The sequence below is a fragment of the Mus pahari genome, chromosome 1 (assembly GCF_900095145.1).
Source record: "Mus pahari chromosome 1, PAHARI_EIJ_v1.1, whole genome shotgun sequence".
Taxonomy (NCBI): Eukaryota; Metazoa; Chordata; class Mammalia; order Rodentia; family Muridae; genus Mus; species Mus pahari.
The window spans coordinates 50,849,535-50,867,986 of NC_034590.1; the positions used below are offsets into that span (position 1 = coordinate 50,849,535).

The window sequence follows — 18,452 nt, forward strand, 5'->3', positions numbered from 1 at the left end:
TTAGCACAAGAAGCTAGGGTGGGCCTAAGAGCGTTAGCATCTGGCTTCAGGTGGAGGTCAGGAGTTCCCAGTGCCACCAGGTGGCCAGACCCTGCACAAGGCAGACGTACCATGACTACTCTTCCCTTGCCTGGGCTAGGTGGCTGCTCTTCATAGACAACCAACGGCTTTTCCAGCACCAGACAGAGCTGGCCCTTTATCAAGACCAAGATGTGTTTGGATTTAATGAAATGAAGATACCCAAAGAGCCTACACTGTTAGCTGTAATTGCTCCTCTGTTGTGTAGCAAGTCCAAGTTTTGTGACTGCCCCAGGTCTCAAATAATTAGGTTCAAATCGAAGTACTACAAAAGAGATCAGATGGGAGACAGAAAGTCTTTAATAGTCGATCAGTACGGCCCTGCAGTACCAATGCCTCTGTAGGTTTGTGATACAGGGCAAAAGACTTTGGTTGCAGACACAAGTCCCAAAAGCCAGCCAGCATCCACACTCATTCGCTGTGGGGGGAGCACATGTCACCTCAGTAGACAGTTCTGTTTCTTTGTGTGATCCAAACAGAAAGCGTCCTCCATCTCCTCACTCAGGTCATGCCGATTAAGCATTTGGCTCACAGATGCAGTGGGGAGCAAGATCAAGGACATCTCTGTGGAGTTTATAATCTAATAGCAGCTCACTCAACATTAGAACACAGCATAGAGATATGAGTAATTAGCCAAGGATGACATTAGGCAGAAATCCAAAGAAATGATAGAGAAGTACAGGGTTTGTAACGGTTTAAATAAATCCCCACAGAACCATTCCTTATGCAAATACTGTCCCCAGCGTAAACTGCTGTCCTGGCTTACTGATGTGTCGGGTCTCTTTAGCATAGTTGAAACTGGCCTCAGGGATCTTCATTTGACTCTATTTTTAAACTAGCTAGTTTTTTTTTTTTTTTTACTATTATTATTAAATATGAGGCCCACAGTTCTCCCCTTGGTATCTGCCACAGTTTTCCACAAATGGCTCAGTTAGATATGTGCACACATATCTTTCCCTTTTGAACCTAAGCGTGCACATGAGATGGCAGGCCCCCTTTCCTGCAACCTCCCATCCATGTTTTGGTACCTCTGAAAGATGACTTGCTGATAGAAATGGCAGTGGCGGGGGTGGGGGGTGGGGGTGGGTTTCCAGGGTATTTACGGCTACAAACAGCAGTTGCCTAGAATATGCATGTGCATACATCTTTACACACATATACAATTGTATCTTCAGCATAAGGTTCCAGAAATGGAATTGCTAGACCAAAACACTGTATTTTTTTATTTTGTTCTTATTTGAGACAGAGTCCGACTATGTAGCCCAGGCTGGACCGGAACTCTGAGTCCTTCTGCCCTTAGTGGCAGTGATTCAAAAAATTAGACTTTTTCTTGTTTTCAAGATCTGGTCTCATATAGCCTGAGCTGGCCTGCAACATGCTATGTAGCCAGTGATAACCCTGAACTCCTGACCCTCCTATGTCCACCTCCCAAGTGCTAGAATTTAAGATGTGTGCCACCTGCCTTAAGGACTGTACTAAGAAAAATAAATTACGTGTGTATTAGTTGCTTCTCCATCGCTGTGATAAAGTGCTATGACCAAGGCATATGACCAAGGAGAGTTTATTTAGGCTTCTGGTCCTACAGAGTTAGCATCCATAATGGTGGGACCGTGGCAGCAGGAAGGCACGGCAGCTAGCGCAGGCTGTTGCAAGCTCACATCCTGAACTGGAAGCCTGGAGCCTTTAAACTTTCAAAGCTTACCTCCAGTGACGCGTGTCTTCCAGCAAGACCACACCTCCTACACATCAGCGGAGAGTGCCACCAGCTGGGGGCGGGGCTTGTATGTTCAAATGCCATTCTGATCTCTATAGTGTGCTTGGATGTTTGTCGGCATACACGTCTGTGCACCTTGTGCATGCCTGGTGCCCATAGAGGCCAAAAGAGGACACAAGATCCCCCTGGAAGTGGACTCAGAGATGGTTGTGAATGCCATTTGAGTGCTGGGAACTGAACCTGGGTCTTCTGCAAGAGCAGCCAGTACATTAACCATTGAGCTATCTCTTCAGCCCCAGGACTGTCTTAAAAAAGCATTAATAATGTTACCACAGTGCAGTCCAAAGTCTCTGCCCCACTGTGCATGGCCATGCAGTTATTCTTCACAGGGAACGTGCCTGCAAGCCTGTTGTCTGCAACTTCCCCAGTCCTAGAGACTGGCAACCTTGATGGTCTTTCCTGATACAAACAAACAAAAAACGCTAGTTATTTTCATTCAGGTGTTCTTACCTATGAATAGTACAGACCATCCTTTCCACTAGCCTTCTAAAAACCAAAGAAACAAAATGGAGGCTTCCATCCACCTTCCCTGTTAACTAAGATGGTCATTTTCAAAGTGGGTTCCTAGACCAACAATGTGGATGTTACCTGACACCACATTGGAAATGTAGACCCTGAGGCTCTCTCTGTGTGACCCCTACCTCTGGAGCTCCTGAGTTAGCAGGGGACCCTCTAAAGAACAGCTGTGCCCTTTAGGTCCCACCCCCAGATATTCTGCCAGCCAAGGGCCCATGGAGGAGCATTTGGAGCAAGTTGTCCTGCGGAGGATCACACGGTGCCTCCGCTGCACCAGCACACCCCTCTTGCAACGCCTCTTTTCAGTGCTGAAGAATGAGACCTAGGGCCACGTACATGCCAAACAAACGCTTCTACCACTGAGCCCAACCCCAGGTTTTTGCTGTGATATTAACCTGCAAGCAGGTTTTTCAGTCCCCTCTTTGCAAAAGGAGCATCAGCACAAAGCAACTGTGCATATTCAAAGTTTGATTCTAAAGCTGGGTGTGGTGGCTCAGACCTGTAATAGCCTCCTCCCTCCCTGGTTGGGAGAGAGACTGAGGCAGGAGGATTGTCACAAGTTAGAGATAGCTTGGGCTATCTAGTGAATTCCTGGCCAACCTGGGCTAGGAAGGAAGGAAGTGGGAAGGGAACAGGAGAGGGAAGCTGTGTGTTCTCTTTAGGTGTTGGATGGAGTGGCCAGCTACTGTGATCCTGATGTGAACCCTGAGAAAACCTTGCATTAAGGCAGGGTGGAAAGTTGCTTTTTTTTAGATGCTTCTAAAAGGCTGAGCAGCGCCCCCATCTGTGCAGTGTGCTTACTGCATGTAGAAAGGGAAGGAGCTCTGGAAAGAGAACCCAGAAACAGACAGGAATGCAACTTAAAAAGTCCTTTCTCTTATAGTTCGGAGCAGGTAACTTTGTTGTTGTTGTTGTTGTTGTTGTTGTTGTTGTTGTTGTTGTTGTTGTTGATGTTGTTGTTGTTGTTGTTTGTTGTGTGAGACAGTGTCTTGCTATATATCCAGGCTAACCTGGAAATCAGGCTGTCTTCTATCTCAAACAATCCTGCCTTGGTGTACTGCACATTCCCCATGCACCCGGAGTGCTGGATTACAAAGGTGTACCACCAGGCCACCTGCTTTATTTTTTTTTCCCCTTTTCAAGACAAGGTCTTGCCAACTGGCCTACAAACCTGCCTCAGTCTCCCAAATTCTAAGATGGCAGGAGTGAGCTATGGTACCCAGACAGAATCCTTCTTCTTTAGAGAAAGTAGTTCTTAGGCCTGGTGGTACATGAGCACCCAGGGGACCCTCTAAAGAATAGCCGTGCCCTTTAGGTCCCACCCCCGGATATTCTGCCAGTGGGCTTGGATACGTGAGACCCCCGCCCTCTCAAGGGAAAGAAATGAAAACAGTAGATGTGTCGTAGTGACTAAACACTAAGACCTGGGGAAGGAAGGGACCTATTTCACCTTGTAACTGCCAGATCACGGCCCATCACTGAGAGAAACCAAGACAGGAACCCAAACAGGAATCTGGATCCAGAAACTGAGGCAGAGGCCAAAATGGATGGTCTGTTCTTCATACCTCACTCAACTGCCCAGGGGTAGCACCGCCCTCAGTGGGCTGGGCCTCACACATCAACCATTAATCAGAAAGGTGGGGTGAGGAGTTAGAGAGATGGCTCAGCAGTTAAAAGCACTGGCTGCTCTTCCAGAGGACCTGAGTTCAGTTCCCAGCAAGAGCATGATGGCTCCCAAGCATGCCCTCTGGTGTGTCTGAAGACAGCAACAGTGTACTCATATACATAAAAATAAATAAATCTACAGAAAGAAAGGGAGGGAGGGAGGGAGGAAGGGAGGGAAGAAAAGAAGAAAGGAAAGGAAAGGAAAGGAAAGGAAAGGAAAGGAAAGGAAAGGAAAGGAAAGGAAAGGAAAGGAAAGGAAAGGAAAGAAAAGAAAAGAAAAGAAAAGAAAAGAAAAGAAAAGAGAAAGAGTGAGCCCCTCAGACTTGCCCACAGCCCAGTCTGGTGGAGACATCATCTCAGTTCAGGTTCCCTCTTCCCAAGTGACTCCAGTTTGTATCAAACCAGCATAGACAGATAGAAAGTTGTTCTAGGCTCTAAAAGTGGTGTCCCAAAAGCCAGCTGGGGTCTCAGACCCGTGGCAGGACACTGCAAACCCTTTTCCCTACTGGTGTATGTGGTGTGTGCTTCTGCCAGCCTCCAGCAGTTGCCCTGCTAGGTTTTACTCTGAAGTTGGCTCCCTGACCTCTGGGCTTGCTATTAGAAGAATGTGCTGAGTCCTTCGCCTCTGCATGCCCACCACCATCTCTGTCTCAGCAGAGCTCCAGAGGCAGAGCGAGGCTCTGACAGCTTCCCAGGGGACAGGGGCTGAGAGCACACACACACACACACACCCCCGAGGCAGACCAGGCGTAAACACCCTCTCCAGGGTTTCAGAATGAGTTGTCCTCCCTTGCCACCCTATCCCTGTGTCACCAAGAACATTTGTCTGAACCCTGCAGAGCATCCCGGGTGTCCCTGTGGACTTGGGGTTCATCTTCGTTCTGTCCCCAGAGTTGTCAAGAAGGTCCAGTAAATAACATCCTCTGGGTTCTTCACGCCATGAATCACTGTACACAGGGGTAGAGCGCCCCAATTTGTAGCTAAGAAGCTAATCAGTCCTCAGAAGGCTTAACTCTTGCTGGTATTTATATCTGTCTGTGCGTGAACATAGCTGCTTAACGCTTGCCGCAAAAATCTATTTGGATGCCCATGAGCATCTAACCCAGTAAATCACAGCCCGCCTTTAAAAGAGCATTGTAAATGTATTTGACTTGTGTACGTCTGCTCACAAACACTGCTAATGCCCTGTTTTCTCTAATTCAAGGGAGCATCTCTCACATAGCTAAAAAAAAAAGTCTGTCTGCCTACCTGCGTTTTCTCAGCACACATGTACGCGTGCCTCATTCTTCAGCGCGTGGGCATCCAGTTAGCAACAGTCCAGCTTGCATTTTCTTCCATTTCTGTTGTATTGGAAATGGTCAGGTGACCTCTCCTTTTGCCCGCAGGCTGCACGTGGGAATTTGGAGCCATGGTGAACTACATCAAGAGGACATATCCCCAGACCCAGCTGGTCGTCGTGGGCTTCAGCCTGGGTGGTAACATCGTGTGCAAATACTTGGGGGAGACGCAGGCAAACCAGGAAAAGGTCCTGTGCTGTGTCAGTGTGTGCCAGGGGTACAGCGCACTGAGGTGAGTCATCACACACACACACACACACAGGTTTCTCCCCTTGGGTCCTTCAGTTGACAGTACTTGTTTATAGAGCTCACCCAGGACAGCAGGGTCCAGGGAGCACCTTGCAGACAGAGCAAAAGTTTCCAACTCTTAGGCTCAAATGGGTTTGCTTCCATGTCGTCCTAGCAGGCTTGTTACACCTGAGATATGAATCGTATTCTAGGATCAGGTCTGTAATTGGATCACCAAAATGCTGCTTCTCTAGGGAGTCTCAGATTGTGTCTGAGTTTCCAGAACACGGCAGAACTGCCCGTTAACAAGAGCACAGCAGACAACAGCATCTGACCCCTGGCCTTGTGACCCCGAGATCCCCCATCCAGTGGGGGTTTCGAGTCTCAGGTGGTGTCGGATGCAGCTTGTGGAAGTCTCCTCAGCAGGTCCTCACCTGAAGGATTCTTCTCTCAGGCATCCAAGCCATCCTCCCAGATAAGCTGGCCTCGGGAGCAAATGCCTCAGCCGTTAGTCTCCTGTCAGCAGACACGCTACAGGATGAGGTCATGTGTGTCATGCTCAGCATAGCACCCGGCCACAGGACATAATTGTCTGCCGCATCATTACTGTTCACTGGAAAATTAGGGTGGGTTAGGTCAGGGGATCCCAGAGGCCAGTCCAGTGAGCCATTGGCTGACTGGGTTCATTGAGAATCTCTGAGGTGGCTGGCAGAATGGCTTGGTGGATGAGAGGCTTTCTGGGTAAGTCTGATCCCCAAAACGCAGCTGACCTCTGACCTCCACTGTGTGCCACGGCATGCCCACCCACACACATCATCCTGAACACACAATAATAGCAAGGAAGGTTTAAAACAAAAGGATCACTTGAGGGGATCATGCTAGAAAGAAGCTCAGCCTGGCAGAGCCCCACATCTGGAAACTCTCACTTGGTAAAGTCTGGGAATCTGCCTTCCAGACCCGTTTTGTAGATGGCCCCATCTACAAGCAGTCACTGGGTTTGGTGACCAGAGCAGTCTCTGAGCTCTGGCCTTCTGGGACTAGGTTAGCCTCTTGGCCTGTGAGAGCCTTCCCATAGATGGCTGAATCCGCACTCCCTTTATCTTAGCCCAGTGAGAAATATCCAACCCCCAGATCATGTCACAGAGATCCAGAGCTAGCCAGAATCTGTCCTGTCCAGCCACTTGGATAAGAAAAGGATACTCAGGAGGACAGACAGCCTGCCACCTGACCCAAGGGAGCAGGGCCTAGAGATGTGGAGTCCTCCCTGCTTTCACCTGACAGCTAATGTGACCGTCAGCATCCTGTCATCTTTTGTGTTAGAAACCATTAGATTCCTTCAGCACAGGGAGCTTGCTGTAAATGCTACCCTAGTGTGCACAGAGCACTGGGCTTTATAAATAGGAAGCTTGTGACAAATTTGTCCTCTCCTCCTTCCTCCTCTCCTCTCCTCCCTCCTCCTCTCCTCTCCTCCCTCCCTTCTGCTCAATCTTACAAGAACAAGCATTTTGCTGCAATAGCGCCATCTGCTGTCAGTAGATGATCAGCACAGTTAGCAAAGTAAAGGCATTCAAATAAGGCAGGAAAGATTGAATACAAGAGGGACCATCTGTGAAATGCTTCTTTTTCCGATCCTTCCCTGATACCTGGAAGAGTTACATACAGTTGCCTTTTGTCACATGAGCCCCATACAGGGGAGGGCGGGGGGCGGAGTAGGCTGATTCTCTAGTATGTGATTGACCTTTGGCTGAAGCCAGCATCACGGCATGTGGCAGCTCAGAAAAATGCCATGGACTCTCACCCAGATCTAGCGGCAACGGGGGTCAAAAGTCAAGAGGGGAGGAACCAAGTCAAGTAGCAACAGGTTGTGGCTTGATGGTTAAGAAGGAAAAGGTATTAGGCACGTGTTCCTAGTGGCCCACCTGTGATGAGCTTTCTGTACCTGCAGAGGGCAGGGGTTCCAGACAGTGGCTTCTGATCTCCGAAGGTGTGTTATTCTCCACTGGAAGCCTCAGCTTTTGGTTTCTAAGCACATCACACCTTTATACTCCCCACTTTTTTTTTCAATTTTTTATTATATATTTTCTTCATTTACATTTCAAATGCTTTCCCAAAAGTCCCCTATACCCTCCCCCTACCCTGCTCCCCTACCCACCCACTCCCACTTCTTGGCCCTGCTGTTCCCCTGTACTGGGGCATATAAAGTTTGCATAACCAAGGGGCCTCTCTTCCCAATGATGGCTAACTAGGCCATCTTCTGATATATATGCAGCTAAAGACACGAGCTCTGGGGGTGCTGGTTAGTTCATATTGTTGTTCCATCTATAGTGTTGCTTTTTTTTATTATTATTATTATATGTAAGTACACTGTAGCTGTCTTCAGACACTCCAGAAGAGGGCATCAGATCTTGTTACGGATGGTTGTGAGCCACCATGTGGTTGCTGGGATTTGAACTCCGGACCTTCGGAAGAGCAGTCGGGTGCTCTTACCCACTGAGCCATCTCACCAGCCCTTTTTTTTTTTTTTTTTTTTTTTTTTTTGGTTTTTTGAGANAGGGTTTCCCTGTGTAGCCCTGGCTGTCCTGGAACTCACTTTGTAGACCAGGCTGGCCTTGAACTCAGAAATCCACCTGCCTCTGCCTCCGCCTCCCAAGTGCTGGGATTAAAGGTGTGTGTCACCACTGCCCAGCAGGGTTGCTCTTTTAAAAAAGAAAATTTACTGGAGCAGGTTCTCAGCAAGCCAGGAGGGCATCAGGCGGGCTGCTAACAACCAGCTGGCCTTTCTGGCCTTGGAGGCTTCCTGCAGGGTCATCTTCAGAGAGACTCTTAGCTTCTCCCCAGAATGCTACACATCAAAGCTGTTATCCAACACCACCAAAGCCAGCCTGCACTCCCCACAGAGCCCCTCATGCCCATCATGGAGTCTTAACTTTTCTGTGGTTCCTGCAGGGCCCAGGAGACCTTCATGCAGTGGGACCAGTGTCGCCGGTTCTACAACTTCCTCATGGCCGACAACATGAAGAAGATCATCCTTTCTCACAGGTATAGGACCCTCCCTCTGTCTCAGGTGATACCTTGGTACCTCCCACTAAGACGAGACAAGGAACCTCTCCGCATACTTTCTTCACCCAGTTAAAGCAGTCCTGAGGTGGCCTGTCACTGTTTAGGTGGCCAGGACTGGGTCTTTGCAGGAGGCTCAGAGCAGAACATCACGCCCCGCCCCGCCTGCTCAAGGTGCAGGTCCTAGGAGCAGCAGGGAAGACACAGGAGCCTGCCAGGGATGCCTGTGATGGTTTTGTTATCACCACTCCGCAATAGTCTCTCACCCTCCTCCCTGCACTTCCCCTCCCCTCGAGCTAGACTGGAGCACAGGAGGCTGCTCCCTTTGCCTCCCAAGGCCCACCTCAGGTCTCCCTTCTCCCTCCAGGCTGCCTTTCAGAGGCTTCTCCTAGGTCTGTCCTGTGCTTCAGGTGTGTTGGCCATGTTTCTCCTCCTCCTAGACAGAACCCGGTACCCAAGGAGCATCAAGAAACAGATTTTGGAGGGGGCTTTTGGATCACCCCCAAGAAGAAGGCATTCTAAGTGGCCAATTTCTCAGTCCTTTTTATCTGTTAGTTGGTTTGGTTTTTTTGTTTGTTTGTTTGGTTGGTTTGGTTTGGTTTTTGGTTTGTTTTTTTTTGTTTTTGTTTTTGTTTTTTGTTTTTGTTTTAGTGGAAGGAGGTGTTTTAGATGTGAGCTCACCATGTTGACTAAATTGGCTCTAAACTCTTGAGCTCAAGCAGTCCTGCTGAACCTTCTGCACTTCAGGCCCACAGCTGGGCACCCCTGTGCCCACTTAATCTCCTTCCCCCACCCTAGTGTTTAAAGCACCATTGCCTAGCCTGGCCCAGCCACATACTCCAGGCTAAGCTGAGCTTCCTGTGGGTGGGCTCCTATGGCTCCTAAGCTAGGCTGATCCTCACAGCCCCTCACACTACAAGCTGCCAGGCATAGCCTCAGGTCCTTATGTCAGGCAGGTTGAGAAAAAGAGACGTCTGTCCCCTGTGCTACGGCAAAGTCACCAGTCCCATTCAGCTCCTGTAATTTGAGCATCGGTCACATGCCGGACACTGAGCTGGGTGTGGCCCAGCTGAAGTTCTGCTGCGCCTGGGGATTTTCTGAGACTCTCTAGCCAGATGGGGTGAAGGTAGATTGCCGATGCCAAATTTGAGCCCTTATGTCTGTACTTCTAGAGTAGACAGGGAGTCCTCATAGGGGACATCTGTTTTGCTGGAAGGCTGAGTGTTGCTGAAAAGTCCTAAAGGTTCGTTGTGCAACTGGTAACAAATTGGGAAGGCACGTTAGTGTGTTTACCAGAGAAAGCCAACCAACTGAAATCTTAGGGACACTTTACATTATGAATCCCATCCTTTGCCACCTTATTTGGGAAAAAGTCAGTCCTAAGGAAGAATGCTGGTCTCCTTTTAGAGTGGTTGGTTATAAATGGATACTAGAACACTGCATTTCTGGCATGAATGTTTCCTACTGTCGAGCCAAACCTCAAAGCAAACTCAGTCCTCCCCCTGCTGCGTGACTGGGAGCGCCAGCTTGGAGGGAAGTCCACTGTGCCCATTGTCATCCCTACCTTTATCGTCTTGCCCTGCATGAACATTCCTCTCTGTAGAAATGACTGCTGTAGTGAACCCACTCATATTTGCACAGGTTCAAACAACAGCAGAATCACAGTCGGCCCTACAAAGGTCTTGTCTGTACTGACCATGTGCAGTGTTCTTTCTTGAGAGGTTGTTTGGAGGTTCCATCAGGGGAGCAGAGCTGCTTTTGGATACCCTTGACAGAAAGCCATCCTCTGTTTAGGGAAGGTCGTCCTCTTTGACCAAGCATGAAGCTTCCACAGAGGCTCACATGGAGCAGTGAGGGATGGAGGTCACTGGCCTAGCCAGCCTGACCACTCTCACAGCCGAAAGTTTGTTCCTTACTCATTCCCTGAACAGTCTAGTCTAGTCTAGCAACTGTGTCAACCCCATTCACAGTGTCTTAAGTATCACAAGTAACTTAGAGATGATTAAACATACAGGAGATGGCATAGTTACATACACATCCTAAAGCCAGGAGTAGTAGCACCAGTTCTTACTGTCCAAGCTACTCAAAGTGTTGATGCAGGAAGGCTGCTTAAAGCCAGGAGTTTGAGAACAGGTTGGGTAACAAAGAGATCCCATTCCATCCTGCCACCACCCTCCAAAAGTATCAACCCTAGAGGATCCGTGGATTTGGCTCTCTGAAGAATATTCTAGAACTAGTTGTCTAACGCTGTGGAAAGCAGCTGACTTACCCAGTTGATGAAGGGGTTACTGGACAGCTTCCTTATTAAGCAATACAAACAGCTTGTAGGGGAACAAGGACCTGCCAGTGGTTAGCAGCATCAACATCAGCGTAGCATACAGTTGCTAGACCCTGTTTGTCCCTGGGCTTCCTCCCCTGTGCCAGCTTGAAACCTAGTCTTTGGTTTCAGGACTTGGTACCCTGGAAGGAAAATAAGGCTTTGATGTTCATTTTCCTATACATTCTCATCCTTGTGAATGTTCTAGGCTCAGAGGAACCAGTTGTGGCGATACATGCTTGTAATCCCAGAGTGGGGGAGATAAAGGCAGGAGGGTCAAATCCAAGGTCATCCTTGGCTATGTGGGGGATTTGAAGTTAGCCTGGTCTTCAGGAGACTGTGTGTGTAAATAGATGAATGAATGAATGAATGAATAAGAGCTGGGGCTGAGGTAGAATGCTTGCCTGGCATGCATAAGGCTCCAGGTTCAATCCCCAGTAACACAGGAAAACAAAAACCAAAATAAATAAGAAAACCTGGACTGCTGTATGTCTGATTTACTGTACTGTTTGGTCCCATGGCACCTGGCACTCGTGGCCTGCCTGTGGACGAGGAGGAAGCAGGCTCTGTGATGCTGGTTTCTTCTCACCTACATTGCTTTGTTCACTTCTGTACCTTGTTCTAGACAAGCTCTCTTTGGAGACCATGTTAAGAAACCCCAGAGCCTGGAGGACACAGACTTGAGCCGGCTCTACACAGCCACGTCCCTGATGCAGATTGATGACAATGTGATGAGGTGGGTCCCCTAGGCCACAGTAGGTGCCAGGCCAGAGGCTGCCGTCTCCTGCCCAGGCCTTGCCCCACTTGCTTCAGAGGCTTTTTTTTTTTTCATTGTAATAAGTATCTGACGCTTAGAAAGAAATCACAGGGAAATTCTCATCTCTTGGAAGTGGGAAAAGAATATGACCACCCCATGTGGCAGCTTGAACTGAGTAGTGAAGTGTGCCCACCTAGTGGTCCCCACCTATACACTGTATGTCCTGCCTCAACACGGGACAAGGTCAGTGCCACCCAGATCTGCCTTTACAGTGGAGGGAGGTACAGGAAGTACACGGTCAGCCTCTATCAAAGGCTTGTACATGGCCGAGTCTCTATCAAAAGCAGATGACCAAAGATGGAGCAAGAGACCTATAGGTTTCAAATGACACATGGAACCACTTTCCGGGGGTGGCAGTGGGGTGATGATGCTTCTGAGTGGAAGACACAGTCCCTGCCCATTTATCTCATTCCTTCATTTCCCGCCTGGATCCCTGGCACCTATGTTCTCAGCTTTGCTGGTACTGGCCTCTTCTAATGGAGGTTAGAAAACTTCACGTGTACAGTTGGTCTCAGACCTTGTCACTGTCTCTCACATTTTACAATCCCTTGATACCTTTAAATACAGCCTAAAGCAAGCAGGTCCTCTCAGACAGGCGGCCATTGGCTGGAGGCCAGGAGACCTCTGCTTTCCTTCTTCATGAGACTCTCCTAGCCTTTTGCACCAGGAGAACTTGAAGGTGTCAGTTACTGGGTTTTTTTTCAAAGCAAATAGAAATATGGAATTGCTAGTATATGTAAAAGATAGATATAAACACTGTCTAGCCCTCTTATGATACAGTATATGGCTATACCATAATATAATATAATATAATAGGCGCCTAATAGTGGTGCCTATTAGGGAGGAAAAGTACTCCAATGTCAATTTAATGTAAAATTCCCATCTATCTTCTTAATTTAAGCCCAAAAGAAAACGTCCCTCAGTTCTTGTTTCTTAATCTATTAATGTCTTTGTCATTAATAGTATTGAGTGGTAATGGTTCCCTAATCAAACCGGTCTACTATCATCCTCAGAGTGGTCCCCAGCAACAGTGGAGAAGTAGGATGCCCTAGGGAGACCCCCAGAGTACGGATTCACACATCCTGGGTGTGGTCTCTGCACACAGCCTCCTTCCCTACCAGAGGTCCATAATGGTCTAGCCTGAGCCTCCTGGTCATTTGCAGCCTGAGGTACCTAAGAAGGCTGAAAGTGGAAGAGATCGACAGCCCTGAGGGAGGCAGGACATCTCAGAAACCTGAACTGAAAGAGATGGTCCACCTTCAGAGACTGCAGGCCCCAACCTGAGATTCCCCAGTCCATGTTATAAGCCTCAGAGCACCAATTAGGAAGATCCTGTCTTTGATCCACTTTACAGTGAGACGACAGCCAAGGCACAGGAAACTTGAGCATTTGCCTAAGATTACCCAACCAGAAAGTGGCTGAGCCAGGATTTGAATCCAGTTCCTAAGCCCACGCTCCTGACTCCAAACTCCACCACTTCCATACAGTTTAGGGCAGGAACTTCACCTCAATGAAGTCAGTGCCTATGAGGATTCTGCCATGGCTGTGAAGTGTGTGGAAACCAGAGAGTCATCAGCTCTGTTTTGTAACTGATGTTGTTTTGCCTTTGTGTGTTCTTGTGTTCCAGAAAGTTCCACGGCTATAATTCCCTGAAGGAATATTATGAGGAAGAGAGCTGCATGAGATACCTGCACAGGGTGAGTGACAGCACCTCTCCGAATCACTGTCACCGTTACCTTCCCTCAGTGTGGGGGCAGAAGCAGAGCCGGGAACGGCCAAGCACCGCTCCAGCATCACGTCAGCTGAGCTGTCACTTTTACCAGTCTCTGTGACTGCCACAGTCTAAATCCCAGCGCCGAACTCAGAGCAGGCTTCTCCCAAGCCTTTGAAGTGGCTTGCAGCATCCACTTTACCCTCAGACATCGTTTGACAGTCCAGTATTGCCTGTTTTCTGGTGTGGTTCCATAGGAGATCCTCCTGGTTCCTTCCCGCCCTTCACCCTTTCTTGTGGCCATATGTATCTTATTGACATGCCATCTAGGACTGACTGCCCGCATTTCCTGCCATGATCTGGCAAGCACGGAATGAATTAGGGGAGTTCAGCATCAAAGAGATCCGGAGAATGCCGTCTGAACACGTCATAGGCATAGGAGCACACGCCTGGGATAACTGACATTCAGCATGCTGAGGCAGGAGGGTTGCTGTGAGTTTGAGTCCAGCTTGGAGTACGTAGCAAGCACTCAGCCAGAGAGAGCTGCATAGCAAGACCATGCCTCAAAAAAGAAAAAGCAGGAGCCTCCAGGATGGCTTCTGCAGATGAGGGTGCTCGCCGCCAAGCCTGGTGTCCTCAGATGAGGGTGCTCGCCGCCGAGCCTGGTGTCCTCAGTTCACAGGCCGCGGTGGAAGAGAGGATGAACTCCACGGTTTGTCCTCTAGCACACAGACGCACAGATAAATATCATTTCTTTTAGCGGCTATAGTAAACCTTGTGTTTACTAAGTTGTTTTGTTTTTTTTTTTAAGAATTATTTATTTTATGAATGTGAGTACACTGTCACTGTCTTCAGACACACCAGAAGAGGGCCTCAGATCCCATTACAGATGGTTGTGAGCCACCATGTGGTTGCTGGGAATTGAACTCAGGACCTCTGGAAGAGTAGTCAGTGCTCTTAACCGCTGAACCATCTCTCCAGCAGCTCATTTATAGTGTCTGCCTGTTGGTTTGGCCACCGACTCTCAGCTCTGTGGCTGTCCTCCTGAGTCATCTTCATTAACCCAGGCTTTAAATGCACCAGAGTTCTAGGAGACCACAGGTAGTCACTATGTCGGGATGACACTTCAGGATGGTCTGTGTGCCCTGCCAGCACTACCTACACCCTATACCAACAGGAGGCTCTGGTACCTGTTTTTCTTACGTACACATTGAGCACAGTCCTGCCAAGAGCTCCCTTATGATCCACCAGCTACTCCTATTTGTGTGTGCAATTTGGTTGAAGCAGGTATTGAACGTAGGGCCTTCCATCTGCCAAGTAAGGAAGGGAGGGCTCTGCGCTGAGCCACATCTAACGCTTGGCAGTGTTTTTGGTTTGTTTGTTTGTTTTAAATATTTATTTATTTATTATATGTAAGTACACTGTAGCTGTCTTCAGACACTCCAGAAGAGGGAGTCAGATCTCGTTACGGATAGTTGTAAGCCACCATGTGGTTGCTGGGATTTGAACTCTGGACCTTCGGAAGAACAGTCGGGTGCTCTTACCCACTGAGCCATCTCACCAGCCCTTTGGTTTATTTTTAATAGGGCATAAATTAATACCCACCCCAAGCTGACCTTGAACTCAACAATTCTTTTGCCTCCACCTGCCCAGTGGTGAGATTAAGAGTATGCATATCTGGTTCCCACTCTGTTTGCATCTTTAAGATCTTCTAGAGAGCCTCCTTTCCCTCTACTGGAGTACACTTCACTTTTCTTTTTTATAATATAAACTGAAGGCAATAGATAGATAGATAGATAGATAGATAGATAGATAGATAGATAGATAGATAGAAGCTGAAGGCNATAGATAGATAGATAGATAGATAGAAGCTGAAGGCGATAGATAGATAGATAGATAGATAGATAGATAGATAGATAGATAGATAGATAGATAGAAAGAAGCTGAAGGCAATAGATAGATAGATAGATAGATAGATAGATAGATAGATAGATAGATAGATAGATAGATAGAAGCTGAAAGTGATAGATAGATAGATAGATAGATAGATAGATAGATAGATCGGTCGATAGATAGACAGACACCTTGATGTGTCCTTTTTTTGAGGGGCGTGGCTAATCTGAAACACTGAGGATAATCAGAAATGCTGTGCATGTTGTTGGGTACTGCCCTGACTCCCCTGAGCACACAGGTCTGGGTCACTGGCAGCTTTGCTCCTGTGCCTGCCACCCACTGGTGATCACTGCAGACCTGTCACTGGTCTCACTGCCAGTGACAGTGGGGCATCCCTAAGGCTCTAATCCAGCAAACTGAGCTGTGAGCATTTCCCTCTGCTTCAAGGGCATGTCTGGTAGGGGATGGGTGTTTAACTCCAGTTTACCTTCTCGCTACAGATATATGTGCCTCTCATGCTGGTTAATGCAGCTGACGACCCCTTGGTGCACGAAAGTCTTCTAACCATTCCAAAGTCTCTCTCAGGTGAGTCTCTTCCCACTGTTTCCCCAGCCATGAAACAGATTACTACTGCAAACTTTGTCACTTTCACTTCCTGTCAGCATATGGAGACAAGCCTCCTGGGAGAGAGGCAGCTCATGACACAGTCCTAGGTTGCAAAGGGCCCTGGGTAGCGCCTTCTGGGCTTCCCTCCTGGTGCAGGAGACAGGACCACCCTTGATGCCCATCACCAGAAGAGTATTTGGTAGCAGTGTTGTCTCAGCGCTAGAGAGCCTGAGTTAAAGAGATAATTTAGAACTAAAATTTGTCCTAGACAGCAAAACGAAACAAAGCCAGTTCTGCCGCCTCTGATGATGGCCTCTCCATCTGCTGGAGTACGTAAGCAATAGAAATGGCAGCCGAGAACACTGCTCATGAGACTGCTGTGCTGCAGAGAGGGGATGTTCTGGAGGGACAGCTGCGGGTTCCAGTTACTGCGTCCCCGGGATGCCATCTCAGCAGTCCTCTGTGATTGCACTTCCCCTCGTACATACACTAACCTAAAGGAAGAACTGCTTCCTCGCCCCAGCTGCAAGAGCAGATAGATTGCAGAGGAAGGCCTTCCGCCTTACAGTGCATCTGTCCTGCTCAGGAGAAAGGCCTCGTGGGGGAGCCCGTTAACTTGATAGAAGCTATCTCCTGTCAATGCCCAGCCACCCACGGACTCCCAGCACACCACAGCATGGCCCACTCAGCCACGTGCAGCAGCACTTATCTCCTTCAGGACCAAAAATAGCATCCACAGGACTAACGCTGTCCCACAGAAATGCACAAAATAGCAACTAGGAGGAAGAATGGGGGGAGTGAGGCAAGAACAGAGCCATGACCACTGCCCCCTGTGTCCACTGCACCCCCACGTCCACTGCCCCCTGTGTTCACTGCCCTCCACCCATGTCTACTGCCCCCTGTTTCCACTGCATCCCCATGTCCACTGCACCCTGTGTCTACTGCCCCCCACCCCCTCCCCTGTTGAACTTGGCTGCATCTTCTATGCACCTCTCCAGTATCCATGGAGACCAACCTAAATATGGGCCCAAGGTTTAGCTTCGTGCCTTCCGCTCTCATCCATTTAGCACATGGCACCAGGAGCCTGGGCATCTTTTAGCACACCTTGCAGCTTGCAGCCTGAAGATTGATGCTGGGCACAAGAAAGTTCTGCCTGCATTGAGTTCTCCTTTTTCTCTGATGAATAGCACTCTTTAGTGCTGTGATTCCCCCATCCTTTGAGCCTTCCCACCCTTGGAGCTAGCTAATCAGAATCTGCATTTCAGCAGAATATCCTGAGTTATCCAGACGCACAAAGTTGGGTAGCGTAGCCAGTCAGATAGGGCACTCCAGCCCCCAACCCCCTTTACCTCCCCTTTTTCAGCCCTAAGATTTTAACTTAATCAGCCATGTGGGAGTCAGGATGCAGCTTGGGCTTATAGAGCTTTAAATACGTGTTCTAAGGATTTCTGAAGCTGATACCCATTGTATGAACTGGGTTCTATTTATTTTGGCAGTGCTGGAGACTGAACTCTGGGAGTTTTCATATGCTAGGGCACTATTTACTGTTGAGCTGTGTCCCTAACTCTTTTGGTACCCATTCTATATCAAACTTGTGAGATCCTTGACTTGCCTGCCACCTTAAGAAAAGACGGCACGATACACAGCGGTTGGGTACCTCTGACCGCTGAGGAACGCTCAGGCCCCTCCCCAGCTTGCAGTTCATAGGATGTTGCAATTCTGCTACCTTTCCCCCCCGCAGAGAAACGGGAGAATGTCATGTTCGTGCTGCCTCTGCATGGGGGCCACCTGGGCTTCTTCGAGGGCTCCGTGCTGTTTCCCGAGCCGCTGACGTGGATGGATAAGCTGGTAGTGGAGTATGCCAATGCCATTTGCCAATGGGAAAGGAATAAGTCCCAGTGCTCAGACACGGAGCAGATGGAGGCCGAGTTGGAATGAGGTCTCTGGACTCTGGCGTGCTCCAGCGGCCCTCCTCTGGAACCCACGTCCCTTTGACGGCTGTTTCAGGTCTCCCAGTGACCTGGATCTGACCTCATACCATCAGTGGGGGGTTACCCATCATGCAACCTGTCTCAAGTAGGCGACTCTCCCTGGGAGCGCCAGGCTATTTTTGTGCTTAGTTACGGGTTTTCTCCATTGCATCGTTAGCCATGGTGACAAGCTACAAGATTCTCACCCTTCTGTCCAGTTTCAGTATCTGATTGCTTTCACGCTGGTTAACATCTAGTTTTCCTAGTAAGGAGCTAGTCTGAACTACAGTTTTGCTTTGCCAATCAAAGGCCTTTCCCCGAGAACAGTGAAGGATGTACGTCACTCTGTGATGGATGTATGCGCCGTACTAGAGTCCAGCATCCCTAGTGCTGAAGAAATTACTCAGCTTGGGAGTCTGAGAACCTGGGGCTTCCCGGGCCTGAGGTTTGCCTGTGAAGCAAAGGAAATTCTCTGAATCAAAA

General features: G+C 48.7%; 1 protein-coding gene across 1 annotated transcript in view; it reads left to right on the plus strand.

The window, feature by feature from the left end:
- Window positions 1–18,452, plus strand: part of Abhd2 (abhydrolase domain containing 2) — an 84,656-nt gene extending 66,204 nt beyond the window's left edge. Inside the window, exons 6-11 of the mRNA XM_021193607.1 lie at window positions 5,419–5,602; window positions 8,545–8,637; window positions 11,598–11,708; window positions 13,417–13,486; window positions 15,894–15,978; window positions 17,741–18,452. Of these exons, the coding sequence (XP_021049266.1) occupies window positions 5,419–5,602; window positions 8,545–8,637; window positions 11,598–11,708; window positions 13,417–13,486; window positions 15,894–15,978; window positions 17,741–17,937 (740 nt within the window). The 3' untranslated portion in view covers window positions 17,938–18,452. The remainder of the gene's footprint in view (window positions 1–5,418; window positions 5,603–8,544; window positions 8,638–11,597; window positions 11,709–13,416; window positions 13,487–15,893; window positions 15,979–17,740) is intronic.